Source organism: Symphalangus syndactylus, chromosome 6 (assembly GCF_028878055.3).
Source record: "Symphalangus syndactylus isolate Jambi chromosome 6, NHGRI_mSymSyn1-v2.1_pri, whole genome shotgun sequence".
Classification (NCBI taxonomy): domain Eukaryota; kingdom Metazoa; phylum Chordata; class Mammalia; order Primates; family Hylobatidae; genus Symphalangus; species Symphalangus syndactylus.
This window is the reverse complement of record NC_072428.2, coordinates 8,647,807-8,666,648: the sequence shown is the minus strand read 5'-3', so window position 1 is coordinate 8,666,648 and position 18,842 is coordinate 8,647,807. Positions and strand designations below refer to the sequence as shown.

Genomic DNA, 18,842 nt, shown 5'->3' with positions numbered 1-18,842 from the left:
GAACAAGGCTGGAAGGCTCACCGGCGAGGGGTTTCCCCTCAGGAAAGGGGACAGAGAAGCTTCCACCTCCTGGGTAGCACTGGGTGTTCCTGGGCACATCTGTGTGACTAACGGGTTTTCTGCTACACCTGGGGTATATGGGGAAGTCTTTGGCCAGAACTGTGGGCCGTGCTGCATTCTTCCCGTGTCTATCACTGCTGAGTCTTGAGCTTGATCTCTTTTCTTAGTGTTTGCTCCTTTTGTCCAGCTATTGGGAGGGGGGGGGCCAGCAGAAGCTTTGGGTCATCTGTACTAGTGACTTTGCTGTGAAGATGGAAGGAAGAGTGGTTGAGGTCAAGATCTGGGTTCTGGTTCTTGTGCCTCCTCTCTGGCTGTGTGTCCTTCAACAAGCCACTTACTGTCTCCGGGCCTCTGTGCCCTCTGCAACTGGGTTGTTGGTCTATTTAAATACTTGGAGAAAAAAGCTGGGCATGGTGGCTCATGCCTGTAATCCCAGCACTTTGGGATGCCAAGGTGGGAGGATTGCTTGAGCCCAGGAGCTTGTGAACAATCTGGGCAACAAAGTGAGATCCTGTCCCCATACAGAAATAAAAAAATCAGCTGGGCATCGTGGTACATGCCTGTAGTCCCAGCTACTTGGGAGACTTAGGTGAGAGGATCACTTGAGCATGTGGGATCAAGGATGCAGTGAGCTGTGACTGCACCACTGCACTCCAGGCTGTGACAGAGTGAGACCTTGTCTCTTAAAAAAAAATTATAAAAATAAATTATTCAAAAAATACTTTGGAAAACAATGCTGGGGAGAGTATGAGCTTCAGATTGCACATTGGTTTCTATCAGGAGGATCTGAGCCTCGGTGGTGTTACCTGTAAAATGGGGATAAAAATACCTCACAGGGTTGCAGTGGAGATGTAAGGATGATGATGATGACAGCAGCTCAAATAGATCATTTAACTTAATTCTTGTTAAAGTGAGGCAGTTACAAAGATCGTGCTGTTGGCAGATACAGACAGGGAGGGACAGAGAGGTTAATTAAGCAAGCTGCCTGCCCGCAGTCACATGGCCAGAAGCAGTGGCACTGAGCGACTTCCTTCAGGCGGTCTGAGCCCAGGTCCCAGCTCTTAGCCATCGCTCCACGGTTCTGTGCTGAGACAAGGGATGTAGAAAGCCCAGCACAGTGTCTGTTACATAGTAGGTGCTTAGTAAGTTAGAGTTCCTTTTTATCCTCAGAATGCATTAGCAAGTATAGCCTCCCACAGTGCTTTTACTTTAATCTTTCCCTTTACTGGGCAAAAAAATGTTTGCTGCCCTGTGCGACTTGCCTAGCTATTGACTTCCCTTTTTCTCCCTCTCTCCTGTGATCCATCCTAGACTGTGGATTGAGGCTCAGCCTAGATTGAAGGGCAGGGGCTGGAGGAGGAAGATGAGCTGAAAAAGGGTAGGCCTGAGATGCGAAGGACTTGACGGTAGGGTGGAAGGTGGGAATGGGGAGTTTGAGAGTTGGAGGACCTGGGGGCAAGACTTTCCCCCTCTGGGCTCGTTCTTTCCTTCCCGTGCCGTTTATTGAGTGCCTACTGTGTCCACCATTCTAGGCACGGGGCACAGACAAGATTTCTGTTCTCATGGAGCACACAGTGCGGTTGGAGGAGTCAGTGACGGACAGAGAGTGAGGGGTGTTGGTTTCCATGGCTGCTTGGAGAAGGACTTGCCGAGGAGGTGGTGTTCTGGGCAGGCCACGAAGAGGTCTGGGCAGAGTGTTTGTGGGAGGGAATAAATATGTAGAGGCTCTAGGGGAGAATCAGTTTCGAGAATGTGAGGGGGCAGTGAGACCAGAGGGGCTGGTGGGCTGTGGCTGAGTTTGAATTTTATTCTAAGTGTCATGGAAAGTAGGAGGACGGTTTTTTCCACCAGGGTCCTTTTTGATTATCTTATTCTTCGTGACGATCCTACTTAAAAATCTTATTCACCAAAAGGGTGTGTTTATGAAACAATAGAGTGTACATCCTTGAATCACTTTAGATTTTTAAAGTATAGGGAAATAATTATGGATCACAATGAGTATCCTTGAGGGCTGCTCCCCTCGCCAGCTGACACTGTCAGCTAAACCTTTAAGGCCTCTTGTGTGTCAAGCATTAATTCTTCCCAAAGCTGCTTGACATGTGATTAAAAAATTTTACTGCCACCTACTGATAGAAAGAAGAAGATGAATTTTTGTACAACGAAAATCCCAAACCCAGTGGATTTCTTCTGCTGCACATCTGGTTTCCACTGTGCTGTCAGGACTGGGAAATGGGTCTGGGGAAGGGGTGTGCTGGGCTTGGTATTCCCCCCACCCAACCCCCCTTTTTTGGCCCTGACAATCTGGTCTCACCTTCTGTGTCCTTCTGCTTCAGCTCATCGCACAGTGGGTGGAGGGAGGTGCCGACCTGGGGATTTGCTCTGGGGAGAGGGCTGGAGGTGGGGGGATGTGTCTGGGGAGAAACACTGGGCACTGGGAGTCAGCAGCCGCCAGCCCCCACGTAACCCAGTTAATCCTTTGTAATTGACCCCGAGGTTGCAGTGATTCCCTGTGTTTAATGTCCCAAGACGGCCTAACCCTGACCGGCAGACCTTTGCTTAATGTGCTTCTTACCACCCCACCCCCATTATTAAATCCTCAACTGCTTTATTTCTGATTTGCATTTTCCACGGCTGAATCAATCTGCTGACTTCCGTTTTCTTTTTCTGTTTCAGATCCTGTGCGCAGGTGGCAGTGAGTACCCTTTTCCTATCTATTCTTGTGTTGTTCGCTACTGCCCCCTAATGGACACACGGCAACACTAACAGCAATGTGAAAATGCTAATTTATTAAAACCTGCTCGGTTTCCAATTTTTCTTTTCTTTTTCTTGTTTTCTTTTTTGTTTTGAGTCGGAGTCTCACTCTGTCGCCCAGGCTGGAGTGCAGTGGTGCCATCTCGGCTCATTGCAACCTCCGCCTCCCGGGTTCAAGCGATTCTCCTGCCTCAGCCTAGTGAGTAGCTGGGATTACAGGCACCCGCCACCATGTCCGGCTAATTTTTTGTATTTTTAGTAGAGACGAGGCTTCCCCATGTTGGTCTTGAACTCCTGACCTCAGGTGATCCGCCCGCCTCGGCCTCCCAAAGTGCTGGGATTACAGGCCACCACGCCCGGCCCCAATTTTTCTTTAGAAGTAGGAGTGAGGGTGGAAACAACAAATGAAAGAAAAAATTTTGATTAATTGTGCAATCATGATGAAAATTTATATTTTCTGTAATTTTTTTTCTAGCCTCATCTGTGGGCGACTTAGTTGAAATTGTAATACATTATTTGTATATTGTTTATGTGCTGTTATTTTCTTTTTTTTTTTTTTTTTGAGACGGAGTCTCGCTCTGTCGCCCAGGCTGGAGTGCAGTGGCGCAGGCTCGGCTCACTGCAAGCTCCGCCTCCCGGGTTCACACCATTCTCCTGCCTCAGCCTCTCCGAGTAGCTGGGACTACAGGCGCCCGCCACCACGCCCGGCTAATTTTTGTATTTTTAGTAGAGACGGGGTTTCACCGTGGTCTCGATCTCCTGACCTCGTGATCCGCCCGCTTCGGCCTCCCAAAGTGCTGGGATTACAAGCGTGAGCCACCGCGCCTGGCCAGGTATTTTCTTGTGTTGCTACATTGCCCTTTTGTTGCTGCATTGCTACATTTAAAGAACAGTGCGGAAGGTCGGCATAACCTTTGGAAAATGAGACCTGGACTGCCGCATGTTTTGCTTTCATGCACAGGGCTGAGTCCCAACTGCTGACAGTGCTGGTTCATTCCATGGTCTGTAATAAAATGAGAAAAATAAAGATATGACTAGAAGTTTTTTAAGGAAGCTTAAATATATTCAGCTGAAAGCACCATCCATCCCGGGATTGTGTCCTTACTAATTTTTTGGTCATAAAACATTTCTATAAGAATTGAAGGCTGGGCGTGATGGCTCACGCCTGTAATCCCAGTGCTTTGGGAGGCTGAGGCAGGCGGATCACCTGAATTCAGGAGTTCGAGACCAGCCTGGCCAACATGGTGAAACGCCATCTGTACTAAAAATACCAAAAAATTAGCCAGGCGTGGGGCATGCACCTGTAATCCCAGCTACTTGGGAGGCTGAGGCAGGAGAATCGCTTGAACCTGGGAGGTGGAGGCTGCAGTGAGCCGAGATCACGCCATTGCACTCCAGCCTGGGCAACAAGAGTGAAACTCCATCTCAAAAAAAAAAAAAAAAAAAAAAAAAAAAAAAAAAAAATAAAAATAATAGTAGTTGGTAGTTTTAAAAAAATGTACCTTTTAGGAAAAAAAAAAAAAAAAAAAAACAGTGGTTTTTGTTTCTTCCCAAAATTTGGGAACTTTTTTTCCTGATTGGTAAAATCTCAGTTTGTGAGATAAAATAATTAGATTGTACTCATGGAAGCATACACAGGGGCAGACCTTGCTGAAATCTTCTAATAAGGCAAACCTCAATTAATAATGGTAATTAGAGCTTGTGCAAACAATGGGAAGAGTTCTGCTGTTGGTTTTTCTTCCTGTTAATTAGTTTAATAAATAAACTAGTGGGTACCTTGTGCAGGCTTGAGTCACTGCTGCAGAAGAACACTCCTATGCAGACATCTACCGTAGATAGTGGAGTGTTGACCAGGGCCCAGTTGCGGGAAACAGAAATCTTGAGCTATTTTAACGGAAAGAGTTGACCCTGGGAAGGGAGAGTTTACAGAGTCATTGGAAGGGCTGCTGTATTAGTTTGCCAGGGCTGCTATAATAAGATCAAGGTCTTGGGGGTTAGGACTTCAACATATGAATTTGGGGGAGCACAAGTTAGCTCATAACAGCTGGGGAGGAGGCTTTAGGCCTGGCCCTGAGAAATGACTCCCAGACTAAGGCTGCAGAACCGACCCCCTAGAGAGTCACCACCTTGGTCACAGACAGCAGAGGGAGGAATCAGGAAGTCCCTGCTGTAGTTGCTGGATCCAGCGGTGTATGAGCTGTGATCCTGGGATCAGGAAGCTGCAGCCACTGCCAGTGTTGGTTCTAGAGCCAGGCAGCATGAGATCCAGTCATCGCATCCACACTACAGCTATAAGGAGGAGGAAGGGCAGAAGGTTGTGCTCCACCCTTTAAGGACACTTGCTAGAAGTCAGACAGAACCTCTGGTCACACTCTGTTTGACAGAACTTAGTCACATGCAACATCTAGCTGCGTGGGACGCTGGGAAATGTGGTCTTTGTTCCCAACAGCCATGCACACACAGGGCCAAAAATCTCCAGGAGTATAATGAAGGGAAAATAGGGGAATGGAGTTTGGGGGTCAAGAGTGGTCTCTGCTGCACCTCCCTGAACAGAGACTCTAGGAGACTAGTAATGAATTCAAGATAAAGCGGCCAGTGTGGCCAAGGTTCTCCTCCAGAGCCTGAGCTCTTGGCCATAGGAGCTCACGCCTCCTCTCATTTCCTGTGAATGATTGTGTGCAGTGTAAGCATGGAGCTTCTGCACTCTCGTGGCCAGGTACTCTCCATGTGGCCAGAAACGGCAGTTTCTGAGGGGTTCATGTTGTAGGTGATGATACAAAGAAGAGAAAGAGAGGGATCAGTTTTCCTAAGTGTGCATTTCATTTCAGTGTAAATATTTTGTGAGGTGGGGCATCCCTGTCTCCTGGAGAAATATATTTTTAATCTAATTTTTTACTTTCTTTGCATAGCCCCTAGTCCAATTCCTGACCCTTCAGTAGCAACTGTTACCACAGGGGAAAATGGGGTAACTCAGATCAGCAGTACAGCAGAATCCTTTCACAAACAGAATGGAACTGGAACACCTCAGGTGGAAACAAACACCAATGAGGATGGCGAAAACTCTGGAGCCAACGATAGTTTAAGAACACCTGAACAAGGATCTAATGGGACTGATGGGGCATCTCAAAAAACTCCCAGTAGCGCTGGTAAGCATAGGCTTTTCTGCCAGTCATGTTTCTTAAAGGAAATCGGTATAATTTATAAATGTCATGTTTTCCAAATATTGTTCTTCTTTTAATTACCTAAGAGAATCTTTTAAAAATTTTTTATTATGATAGTAATGCATATTCATTATATAAAACATAGACAAGAAGAAAAGAATAACAAGTAAATCATTAACTGGAGATAACCACTGATCACTTGATATATGAGTTTTATAATTTTAAGATATATGCATGCCTGTGTGCATATGTATATACATATATATGTTTTATTTTGTTTTACAAATATCAAGGTCATGCTTTACATGTAGCTTCTCACCAGTATATTACAAATATTCTTCCCTGTTAGTATATACATTTCGACAGGACAGTTTTAATACCTGCCTGGCATTCTATTGTCTAAATCAGGGTTGGCAGATAATAATGGTCCTTGGGCCAAATATAGATCACTTTCTGTTTTTGTAAGTAAAGTTTTATTGAGTCTGCCTATGGCTGCTTCATGCTAGAATTGAGTAGTGGCAATGGAGAATTTGTGGCTTGTAAAGCCTGAAATATTTATTCTGTGGCCCTTATGGAAAAACATTGCTGATACCTGGGTTAGATCATTGATTCTAAAACTGTGGTTCAGAGATCTCTAGGGGTCTCCTGGATTCTTTCAAGGTATTTCTGGGTGTTATTATCATAATACTATTAACGTGTTATTTGGCTTCTTTACTCTCATTTTATCATGAGTGTACAGTGGAGTCTTGCAGATTCTATATGATTTGGGATGACACCATCACTCTTACAGCTAATGGAGTGTATGCTTTCATATTGTTTAAAAAACTTTATCTTTTTTATTTCTAATACAGTATGGTAAATATTAATCAGTATAACCCATACAAACAAAAATTCTCCAGGAGCCTTAATAATTTTTAAGAAGTTAAAAGGGCGCTGAGACCACAGTGTTTAAGAATTACTTGTCTAAAAGCATTGTAAATTATTTAACTACTCCCTTGTTGTTGGGAAGGTAGATTATTTATAATTTTTCATAAAAAACATTGTGATACAATAGTTTTGTTAGTTCTAGAAGTATTGATAAAATCATTTCACATACACGGTTGAAATAAGTCATTGAATTATTTCTAGGGTAATATGAGAAACTTTTAGAAATTCCTAAGGGGCTGGGCACAGTGGCTCACGCCTGTAATCCCAGCACTTTGGGAGGGTAAGGCGGGTGATCACCTGAGGTCAGGAGTTTGAGGCCAGTCTGGCCAACATGGCAAAACCCCGTCTCTATTAAAAATACAAAAATTAGCCAGGTGTGGTCGTGCATGCCTGTAATCCCAGCTACTCGGGAGGCTGAGGCAGGAGAATTGCTTGAACCCAGGAGGCAGAAGTTGCAGTGAGTGGAGATGGTGCCACTGCACTCCTGACAGAGTGAGACTCTGTCTCAAAAAAAAAAAAGAAATTCCTAGCAAGCTTATATTAATTATTGTTACAAAAATTTTGGCTTAGACCATACCAGATGGTCTTCCCAGAAATCTCTGGACAAGCTTACTGTTGAAGGGCATTTCCAGAGGAAGCCAGTCTACAATGATTGGAATAAGAACCTACTTCTTCAAATGTACAGACATCAACCCAGAGTCACTAGGATCAAGAATAATCAGGGAAACATGATATTACCAGAGAGACAAAATAAAGTACAAGTGGTTGACTGTAAAGAGATGGGAGATGTATGAACTGTCTGACAGAGAATTCAAAATACATGTTTTAAGGAAGCCTAGCAAACTTTAAGAAGATACAGATAAAGAATTCAAAGAAATGAGGAAAACAATAAGTGACTAGATTGAGATATTTAACAGAGAAGCAAACAGAAATTCTGAAGCTAAAAAATACTTTGAACAAAATGAAAAATGTAATAGAGAGCACCAAGAGTAGAATTGATCAAGTAGAAGAAATAATCTTTGAACTTGAAGACAGATTATTTGAAAATATACAGTCAGAGGAGGAAAAATAAAAAAGTGGATAAAAAGGAATGAAGAATGCCTATAGGATTTATGGAACAGCATCAAAAGACGTGGTATTTGAATTGGAGTTCATCTAGGGGAAGAGAAAGATAGGTAAAAAGCTTAGTTAAAGAAATAGTAGCAGAAAACTCTCCAAACCTGGAGAAAGATATAAATATCCAGGTACAGGAAGGACAAATGACTCCAGTCAGAGTCAGTTCAAACAAGACTACTTCAGAACATAATTACACTGTCAGACATCACTGACAATGGGGATTTGGAAAGCAAAAAGAGAAAAGAAGCAAATAACATATAAGGGAGCTCCACTTCAGCTAGCAGCAGACTTCTCAGCAGAAACTTACAGGCCAGGAGAGAGTGGGATGATATATTCACAGTGCTGAGGGAAAACAACCTGTCAACCAAGATTACTATACCCAGCAGAACTGGCCATCAAAAATGAAGGTGAGATAAAAGACTTTCCGAGAGAAACAAAAGCTGAGGAAGTTCACCACCACCAGACATGTCTTATAAGAAATGCTAAAGAGAGTTTTTAAGCTGAAAGAAAAGGACAGTAATGATTAATTGAAAACATATGAAAGGATAAGACTAGTAAAATAAGTACACAGTCAAATTCAGAATACATGAATACTGTAATGGTCATACATATCTTTAGTATGAAAGTTAAAAGATAATACGTAAAAAATAATAACTACAATAACTTGCAGGGGGGATATGCAATATAAGAAGATGTAAATGGTGACATAAACAATTCATAATGTGAGGGGGGAATGGACTAGAAGTGTAGAGGTCAATTTGTGTGTGTGATCAAAGTTGTCATCAGCATAAAATAACCTGTTATAACTATAAGATTCTTTTTATAAGCCTCATGGTAACCACAAAGAAGAACCTTTAGTAGATACACAAAAAATAAAAAGCAAGGAATCAAAACATACTACTAGAGAATATCACTTAACCTCAAAGGAAGATAGTAAGAGAGGACGGAAAGAACAAAGAGTCTAGAAAACAACCAAATGGCAGTAGTAAGTTCTTACTTATCAATAATAACCTTGAAAGTAAAGGGTTTAAATTCTCCAATCAAAAGACAGAGTGTTTTTTTTAAAAAAAAAATCTCAATAATATGCTGTCTACAAGAGACTCACCTCACCTGCAAGGACATGCCTAGACTGAAAGTGAAGGGATGGAAAAAGATACTCCATGCTAATGGAAATCTAAAGAGAGCCAGGAGTAGCTATACTTGTAACAGATAAAATAGACTTTAAGTTCAAAACATTTAATAGAGACAACAAACATCATTTTCTAATGATAAAGGGATCAATTAATCAAGAGGTCTTAACAATTGTAAATATATATGCACCCAGCAGTGGAATGCCTAAATATATAAAGCAAATATTAATGGATCTGAATGGACAGATTGACTGCAATGCATTAATAGTAGAGGACTTCCAACACCTTACTTCCAGCAATGGATGATGATCCAGACAGGAAATCAATGAGGAAGCATCAGACTTAAACTACAGTTTAGACCAAATGGATGTATCAGACATATACAGAACATTCCATCCAACAGCTACAGAATACACACTTTTCAACTGCACCTGGAACATTCTCCAGGTAGATCATATGTTAGACCACAATACAAGTCTTAATAGATTTAAGAAGTGTCAAATCATATCAAGTATCTTTTCTGATGATGGCATCAAACTAGAAATAAATAACAGGAGGAACTTCAGAAAATTCACAGATATATGGAAATTAAACAACATGCTCCTGAATAACTAATGGGTTAATGATGAAATTAAAAGGGAAACTAAAAAATATCTTGAGACAAACATCACTTCTTAAGCAATTTTGTTAACATATTTCTTCTTCTTCTTTAAAATGGTGCCATAACCTCCTTCATGAAATTGCTGTGAGACATAAATTAGAAAATGCTTGTACAGCCCCTGGTATAGGATCTGGGACATGGTCAAGTCCCCAGCAGGGGTCATGCTGATCTTGCCATCTCCCACAGTAACAATTGTTAATTGTTTTGTCACAAATGTCCCTGAACAATCAATGGGTCAGTGAAGAAATTAAAAGGGACATTTAAAAATTTCTTGAAGCAAATGAAAATGGAAACACAATATATTAAAGCCTATGGGATACATCAAAAGCAGCCCTTCCAAGAAAGTTGACAGCAATAAACTCCTACATCAAAAAAGAAAGCTCCCTGGGCACAGTGGCTCGTGCCTGTAATCCCAGAACTTTGGGAGGCCGAGATGGGTGGATCACTTGAGGTCAGGAGTTCGAGACCAGCCTGGCCAACATGGTGAAACCCCGTCTCTACTAAAAATACAAAGATTAGCTGGGTGTAGTGACACACACCTATAATCCCAGCTACTAGGGAGGCTGAGGCAGGAGAATTGCTTGAACCCAGAGGGCAGAGATTGCAGTGAGCTGAGATCATACCACTGCACTCCAGCCTGGGCAACAGAGCAAGATTCTGTCTCAAAAAAAAAAAAAAAAAAAGGCAAGCTCATACGTCCAGCCTGGGTTTTGAGAGCCTGTCTGAAAAAAACAAAAAACCATCAAGTAAACAACCTAATGTGGCACGTTAAGGAACTAGAAAAACAAGAACAAACTAATCTTCAAATTAGTAAAAGGAACAAAATAATAAAGGTCAAAGCTGAAATAAATGAAATAGACACTAGAAAAACAATAGAAAAGATCGATAAACTAAGTTTTTTTTTTAAAACAAAGAACATTGACTAAGCTTTAGCCAGACTAAGAAAAAAGAGACACTACTCAAATAAGAAAATCAGAAATGAGAGACATTATAAACTGATACCACAGAAATACAAAGGAACAATTATGAGCAATTATATGCCAACAAATTGGATAACCTAGAAGAAATGGATAAATTCCTTGCCATATACCATTTACTATGATTGAATTATGAAGAAATAGAAAATCTGAATAATCCAGTAATGAGTTAGGAGATTGAATCAGTAATAGGCCATCTCCCATTTCTATTTATTATTGTTGTTATTCTAAGAGACAGTGTCTCCCTCTGTCACCCAGGCTGGAGTACAGTGGTGTGATCATAGATCACTGTCAGTTGAACTCCTGGGCTGCAATGATCCTTCTGCCTTAGCCTCTCAGGTAGCTGTGGCTATAGGTGTGCACCACTACATCCAGCTAACTTTTAAAATTTTTTTGTAGAGATGGGGTCTCACTGTGTTGCCCAGGCTACTCTTGAACTCCCAGCCTCAAGTGACCCCCCTACCTTGGCGTCCCAAAGTGCTGGGATTTCAGGTGCGAGCCACCCAGTCCTCTGCCAAACATTTAAAGAAGATCTAATGACAGTTCTTCTCAAATGCTTCCAAAAATTGAGGAGGAGGGAATACTTCCAAACTCATTTAACAAGACCAGCATTACCTTGATACCAAAACCTGACAAGGATACAACCCAAAACACTATAGGCCAAGATGCAAAAATATTTAACCAAATACTAGCAAACCTAATTTAACAGCATATTAAAGAGATCATTCACCATGATCAAGTGGGATTCTTCCTAGAAATGCAAAAAGGGTTCAACCTGTGCAAAACAACAAATGTGCTACACCATATTAACAGAATGAAGGACAGAAACCATACGATCATTTCAGTAGATGCAGAAAAAGCATTTGACCAAAAAATATTGTTAACTGTGCTTTCTTTTCTGAATTTAAGAACTTGCTTTTCCAAAACCTTCCCAGAATCCCTGTATGAATCAACAAAATTTAGTTCTTAACACATTTCTCCTTCTTTAAAATGGTGCCATTAGCTGGGCATGGTGGTGTGTGCCTGTAGTCCCAGCTACTTGGGAGGCTGAGGCAGGAGAATCGCCTGAACCTGGGAGGCAGAGGTTGCAGTGAGCCGAGATCACACCACTACACTCCAGCCTGGGTGACGAGCAAGACTTCGTCTCAAAAAAAAAAAAAAAAAAGTAACGGTGCCATACCTTTCTCATGAAGTTGTTGTTGTGAGGCATAAATGAGAACATACTTGTACAGCATCTGGGACATGGGCGGCCTCTCAAAAGGGGTGCTGCTGTTCTTGCTACCTGCACCACTGTAACTGATGTTTCATCATCCTCGTCGCCATCGTTGTTACGATTGTAAATGGAAGCACAGTGATCTTCCAAATATGCCACTCGGACTCTGTGAACTTGTCACTTTGTAAAGAGGAAATTCCAGCTTGGAGGGGCCTTCTGGCATAGCGTTTATTGAATTGCGGGGCACAGGATACTTCCCTGCTTGTTCCATTTTCCTTTCTCGTGTTTCTTCTCCTGCCTTATTTATTTATTTTTTCTTCTGAGACAGAGTCTTGCTCTGTTGCCCAGGCTGGAGTGCAGTGGTGTGATCTCGGCTTGCTGCAACCTCCACCTCCTGGGTTCAAGCGATTCTCCTGCCTCAGCCTCCCGAATAGCTGGGATCACAGGTGGCTGCCACCATGCCCAATTAATTTTGGTATTTTTGGTAGAGATGGGGTTTCACCGTGTTGGCCAGGCTGGTGTCGAACTCCTGACCTCAAGTGATCTGATCTGCCCGCTTCAGCCTCCCAAAGTGCTGGGATTACAGGCATGAACCAGTGTGCCTGGCTTCCTGCAGTTTTTTTATTGATTGGATGAATGTTTGTATATCCCATGAGCCAGGTGAGGCACACTGTCCATGCACGTAGCAAGATGGTAACACTTACACCATCTTTACTCTTTTGGGATTAGTCCCAAGCTCCTTGAGAATGACCTGCCGTATCACCTGGGTTTTGCTCTTCGGTTTCTGGTTGTTACTCCTCAGTCTTCAGCTTAATTAGGATGCATCCATTTGGTAGTTTTACAGTTAGTAACCCTGATGGCTTCCACTGGTTTACGATCTTGTACGTCTAAGATGATGAAACTAAGGTTCAGAGAGGTGAGATGACTTTGAGTAAAACTGCATGGTGAGCGACTAGCAGAATTGGACCCTGAAACCAGATTTCTAACGTCCAAATCTTGTCCCTTGTTTATCATATCATGGTGGTTAAATAATAATTCTTCGTGTTTGGTGTCAACAGAAGAACTTGAGACCGAGAGGTTTGAAGGGACTAATTCTAGGTCACACAGCTAATGGATGGAGCAGGTCCTTAATCCCAGATCTGGGTTCCAAGACCAGTCATTTTCTCTTTACGCTGCTCTGCCCCTGCTATCTTTATGTGAGCTTCCTTCTAGATGTCAGGGTTTGGCAAAAAAGTTATCATGTGCTTCTGCATCATGCAGCGTTTTCTGAGAATGGGGAGATGGACTCATTTTGCATCTTTGATCTCTCTTTTTTATTTTGAGATGGAGTCTTGGTCTTGTCACCCAGGCTAGAGTGAGTGGTGCGATCTTGGCTCACTGCAACCTCCACCTCCCGGGTTCAAGCGATTCTCCTGCCTCAGCCTCCTGAGTAGCTAGGATTACAGGCACCTGCCACCACACTCAGCTAATTTTTGTGTGTGTTTTTTTTTTTTAGTAGAGATGGGGTTTCACCATGTTGGCCAGGCTGGTCTCGAACTCCTGACCTCAGGTGATCTGCCTGCCTCGGCCTCCTAAAGTTTGGTCTCAGCTTCTATACAGACTTAACCCCATTTTTAAGTCATAGCCAGCATGGCCAACTTCTGTCAGTTTTGCTTCTTTTCCAAAGGCTTCTGTTTTACTGACATACACACATACATGTATGCATATGGATTTAAATAAATTCTGGTGCAGGGAAGTCTAGGAGGCAAAGAGACATAAAACTCTGTGATTGGAAAGTCACTTTTGGAAACTAGACATATAGAGCAGACCTCGCTCTTACATTTCTTTTTGAAGTGCAATTTTTTTTTTTTTTTTGAAAACAATATAGGGCCCAGTCCTGTGTTTGACATTAAAGCTGTTTCCATCAGTCCAACCAGTGTGATCTTAACCTGGAAAAGTAATGACACAGCTGCTTCCGAGTACAAGTGTGTAGTAAAGAATGAGATGGAAAATGAGAAGACAATTACTGTTGTGCATCAACTGTGGTGTAACATCACAGGCTTACGTCCAGCAACTTCATATGTGTTCTCCATCACTCCAGGAATAGGCAATGAGACTTGGGGAGATCCCAGAGTCATAAAAGTCATCACAGGTAAGATGAGTGGCACCCAGGGATGATGACAAACCATTTCTTATTATGCTGTATTCTAGGGCCTTGTCCATTCAAGTTGCCTGTTGGAAAGAGAATGGTTTTCATAAACTGGAAGAGGAGAAAAGATGCTGTGTTGTTTCAAGCCTGGGGTTCTGGTGGCCACATCATTCAGTATTAAGGCCCTATGTGTTTTGGGAAGTTCTAACTACTTCTGTGTGGTTTGTAAAATCTTTTGTTATTGTTGGTTAACACCTACTTTTCTGTTAAGACTCAGGAGTACAGACTTCCTTAAAAACGTGTGTTTTCATGGTGATTACCAGCCTTTTAAGCTCCTAGGAACTTGATGCTGTGTTTATATTCCCAGGAGTTTCTGTTGGGCGGGGAAGTTTGGTGTATTTTATAGAGGAGTGTGTGTTTCAAATGAAATAAGAGTTTGATGATATTTAAATTTTAATTCAGATTTGACAGTTTAGATTTTGATTTATCTTAGATGTCAATACCGAAGCCATCTATTATAGCTGGAAACTTAGCTCTTTTTTTAAGCTGAAAAGAACCAAACATTTTAAAAAACAGGTGGAGAAACTGTTTTTTAAGGTGAGGAGAACCAAAGATTGAAAAAAGAGGCCTCTGTTAGTTTTCCGATCTAGGGGGCTGGGGAGTGTGACCTCAGGGGCTGGAGTCGGCCGTGGGACGCCTGAGCTCTTGGAGCCCACGGCTGGAGGCGAACGAGGTCCAGCGTGCAGCAGCAAATATGGAACCAGTGGCTTCCGACATTTTTAGTCAGGAAACTATTTCTTTAAACAAAACCTTGCCCAGGAGCCCAATAAGTAAAAATAAAAAGAACTGGAGAGAAAAGACCCAAAGAAATGGGAGTCACGGGCACCCTGACAAAACTCCTGGAACCTCGGAGCACTGCTTTAGGGGAAAACCTGCCATAAAGGTTTGCTCTGTTACGTTGTGAAAGAGAGGGGAGGAGAGCACAGAGAGATGATAGAAGAGGCGAGAATGAGAGAAAAGAGCGTAGAACTCGGAAATGGTGATGAGGACAAGGTGACCCCGAGGGGGCGGCCGTGGGAAAGGGGACGCGGAGGTGCAGGAAGCACCGGTAGAGGGGCCGAGTGTCCTTATCTACCAGGGCTGCATTGGAGCAGGTCCGTCAGCTGCTGCGTATCCAGCACGGCCCATGCGCCTCTCTGTCCTTAATGTTATTTTGTCCTCACAGTAACCCTGGGGGCTGCAGCGGCAGACGCTGTAATGTGGAGAAGTTAAGTTTCTTCCTGTGTCCCAGATTTACTGAGTATCAAGTGGTGGGGCTGGAACCCAGAGTCTAACTCTGGACCACTGTGGTGCAGTGATGTTCCTAACAGCTATCCACAGGCACCAAGCTGGGAATTTATTGGTTCTGCGTTACTTAATAAAACAAAAAGACACATGACTGACCTGATTTAGAAATCGTTGCACGGGAGACATGTGCTGTGAGGACTCATCTTACCGTTTCGGAGCTGGACGGTGCCTTAGAATCATCTAGGCCAATGTCTTTACCTCAGGCCCTGCAGCCCTGTCTGCAGCACTGCCTGTGCATTTCTGTATGTGAAGCTGCAGCCCTGGGTTCTCCCGTCCCCACTGCTACCAGGAGTGTGTGTTCTCGAGCAAGCCGCCCTGCCTCTCTGGGTCTTCGTGTTCTTATTGGAAAAGTGAGGGGAGTGCATGTCATTCCGGGTGAAGTGGTTTGACTTATGTCACCATCAACCAAATAAGGCAATGGGAGGAAGGGCCAGGATATAGTGGAGACGGAATGTCTTCTGAAAAATCCCCTTGGGCTGGGATAGTGAATGTGCTGCTTGCTTGAAATGTCTTGGTAATTTAAAATGATATTGTTTGCATTATCTTGAATTGAGACCTTTAGATTAGAAAACAGTCACTTTATTTGAGGCTTTATTCCTGATATCTAAGACACATATAATTAAATGCTACCATTTAAAAGGGACAGTTTAGAAGAGTGTCCGGTCACTATTGGGGTTAATCTTGGAGAACCGTGTGGGTCCTAAACAATTTCAGTTTTAAGGTTTTTTCTTCTCTTCCGCGTTGTTATTTTCTCCCCCAGCCTTGATGTGAAATGATGGAAATGCACTGGGCTCTGATACAAAGGAAGTATTTTTAGTGAGTCACATCGGGATATCAGTGACCTCAGTCATTCTTTCTTTTTTTCTTTTAAAACCTGCTCCCAGCACTTTTTAAAACCTGCTTCTTTTAAAAATAACCCCAGTCATTCTTAATGAAGGTGACTGCATATATCTTGTTCCATTAATGCATGTTGTATTTTTAACATAGAGCCAATTCCAGTTTCTGATCTCCGTGTTGCCCTCACCGGTGTGAGGAAGGCTACCCTCTCCTGGGGCAATGGCAATGGCACTGCCACCTGCCGGCTGCTTCTTGAAAGCCATGAGGAGTTGACTCAAGACTCAAGACTTCAGGTCAATATCTCGGGCCTGAAGCCAGGGGTTCAATACAGCATCAACCCGTATCTTCTACAATCAAATAAGACAAAGGGAGACCGCCTGGGCACAGAAGGTGGCTTGGGTGAGTTACAAAGGGCACTTTCCGTCTCCTTTACTGGTTCTCACTTTCAGTAACTAAATGTTTTAAAAAATAAGTTGCTCTTCCATGTGTATGGAGATTTAGAATTTATAGAGGGCTTTTCCTCCACATTTTAGTTTGATCCCCCACCTGCATGAGGAAGGAAGGAAAGGTGTTCTCATTTTACAGGGGAACACGTTGGGGCTGAGAACAGCAATAGGAATTGAAACTTTTTAGAGTCTGGCACCCAGAAAGTAGAGGCCCCTTTAGCTTTCTGTCTAACAGCTGTGTCAACCCAAGTTGGGCCTTCAGCAGAGCTTATCACGTCCGCTGGTTGACGTTGGCGTCGTCATTTGCAGGTTTCATAGCATTTGCAGAGGATCCCCAGGATAACTCCATGAGGAGGACAGGCACTTAATCTGCATTTTACACTTAAGAAAACAGAGCTACAGAGTGGGTGTCAGGATCCTTGCTTGCGAGTGACAGAAACCAGACTTTGGATGGCTCAGACAGAAGGAACAATTTATTGGCTCGTGGATTTTCCTGCTAGCGGGAGGCCTTAGAGAAAGAGAAGAGGCAATTCTCATCCCTCCCTCTTGCTTCTTTCTGTTCATCAGCTTCATTCTCAGAGCAGCTCCCTCTGCACACTTAAGGAGCCCAGCTGCTCCCATTTCACACCCTGCAGCTGCCCCATCAGCCAGCTGCCCGGTCCAGGAGACGTGTCTTGAGTGGGGTCTGATTAGCAAAGTCTGCTTCACAGAGCTGTCCCTGGAAATCCGTGCTGGGACAGGAGAAGATAACATCCCAAAGAAGGGAGAATGACCTGAAATAAGCAGAGTTTGAAAGCGAAGCACCAGATATCTGTGGTGCTACTGGAATAACAGTACAAATGGAGATGGAGCTATCAGGCCTTTTTATGGGGCTGCCTCTCTCTCTGGAGGAGGAAGGGAGCAGATATTGATGGAGCACCAACTGTGGCCACTGTCTGATGGCCATCTGATGGGGTGGGGGCTCCGAAGGAAAATGGGGGATGTGTCCGTCTTGTGGTTGATGTCTTTTTGTCTCCTGTGCTTAAAACAGATGCCAGCAACACAGAGAGAAGCCGGGCAGGGAGCCCCACCGCCCCTGTGCATGATGAGTCCCTCCTGGGACCTGTGGACCCATCCTCCAGCCAGCAGTCCCAAGACACGGAAGTCCTGCTTGTCGGGCTAGAGCCTGGCACCCGATACAATGCCACCATTTATTCCCAAGCAGCGAATGGCACAGAAGGACAGCCCCAGGCCATAGAGTTCAGGACAAGTAGGTTGAACTTTGTAAGATGGTGGCAGCCAGTTTCCTAGCAGAGTTCTGTCTCCTGTGATTCCGATTCTGAGTGATTTCTTGCCTAACAGCTAGTTTTGATGTCAGAGGGAGCTTTCTGGAGATTTTCGACAGAGCAGATCTGCTCAGTTTCTTCTTAACTCCATGGGCCGTGCACATCTCTCATTAAGTGAAATCAAATACATGGAGCAGCCCCGTGTGCGGGCACCGGGCACTGCCTCGCACCATCTTTCACAGCTCTGCGTGGTGGCTGATGAGACAAACTGGCATCGTACTTTCCTCTTAAAAACAGATAATCATTGCTTATTTTTCCCTTGCTTTGAGTTAAGAAAGTTATGAAAGTGAGTTTCATTTTTTCACCCACCTTGTAATTCATACCAGTCTTTCTGTTGAAATGCTTGTTGACGTGCACATTGCTGCTTCCTCGCTATAATTTATCAGCACTTTCACTCTGTAAGTTCACCAATATTTGGAGGCTTTGGTGAAAAGAGTGGGGGGGAACACGTTTGGGAATACTTAGAGGTAGTTACTGGCCAGGCTGTGTTACTCGTACAGGGCTAGAAGTTTTGGCAAGACATTGGTGAGAAGCCATGTCTGTAAGGAATGATAGTTTTTCCTGGTATCCATGTTGAAGGAGGGTCCATTTGTGTCCTTCCTTCCCTTTGTACTTGTCTTGCTAACGTGGGAGTGGGTAGGGAGGATGCGGCCGTAGGACAGGCCGCCTGACCTCATGAGGCCTGCAGTGACCTGGCAGGAGTGGCAGACGGGAGGCTCTCTGGTGAGGAGGGCTTGGATTCCAGAGGGTGGGTTAGTTGGAG

General features: G+C 43.6%; 1 protein-coding gene across 2 annotated transcripts in view; it reads left to right on the top strand.

Annotated features, from left to right (window-relative positions):
* The window catches only part of PTPRJ (protein tyrosine phosphatase receptor type J), a 192,263-nt gene that overhangs the window by 128,323 nt on the left and 45,098 nt on the right, over window positions 1-18,842 (top strand). For both annotated transcript variants that reach the window (XM_055281533.2, XM_055281534.2), the window contains exons 2-6: window positions 2,734-2,752; window positions 5,721-5,957; window positions 13,864-14,127; window positions 16,459-16,707; window positions 17,785-18,003. In XM_055281533.2, the coding sequence (XP_055137508.1) occupies window positions 2,734-2,752; window positions 5,721-5,957; window positions 13,864-14,127; window positions 16,459-16,707; window positions 17,785-18,003 (988 nt within the window). The remainder of the gene's footprint in view (window positions 1-2,733; window positions 2,753-5,720; window positions 5,958-13,863; window positions 14,128-16,458; window positions 16,708-17,784; window positions 18,004-18,842) is intronic.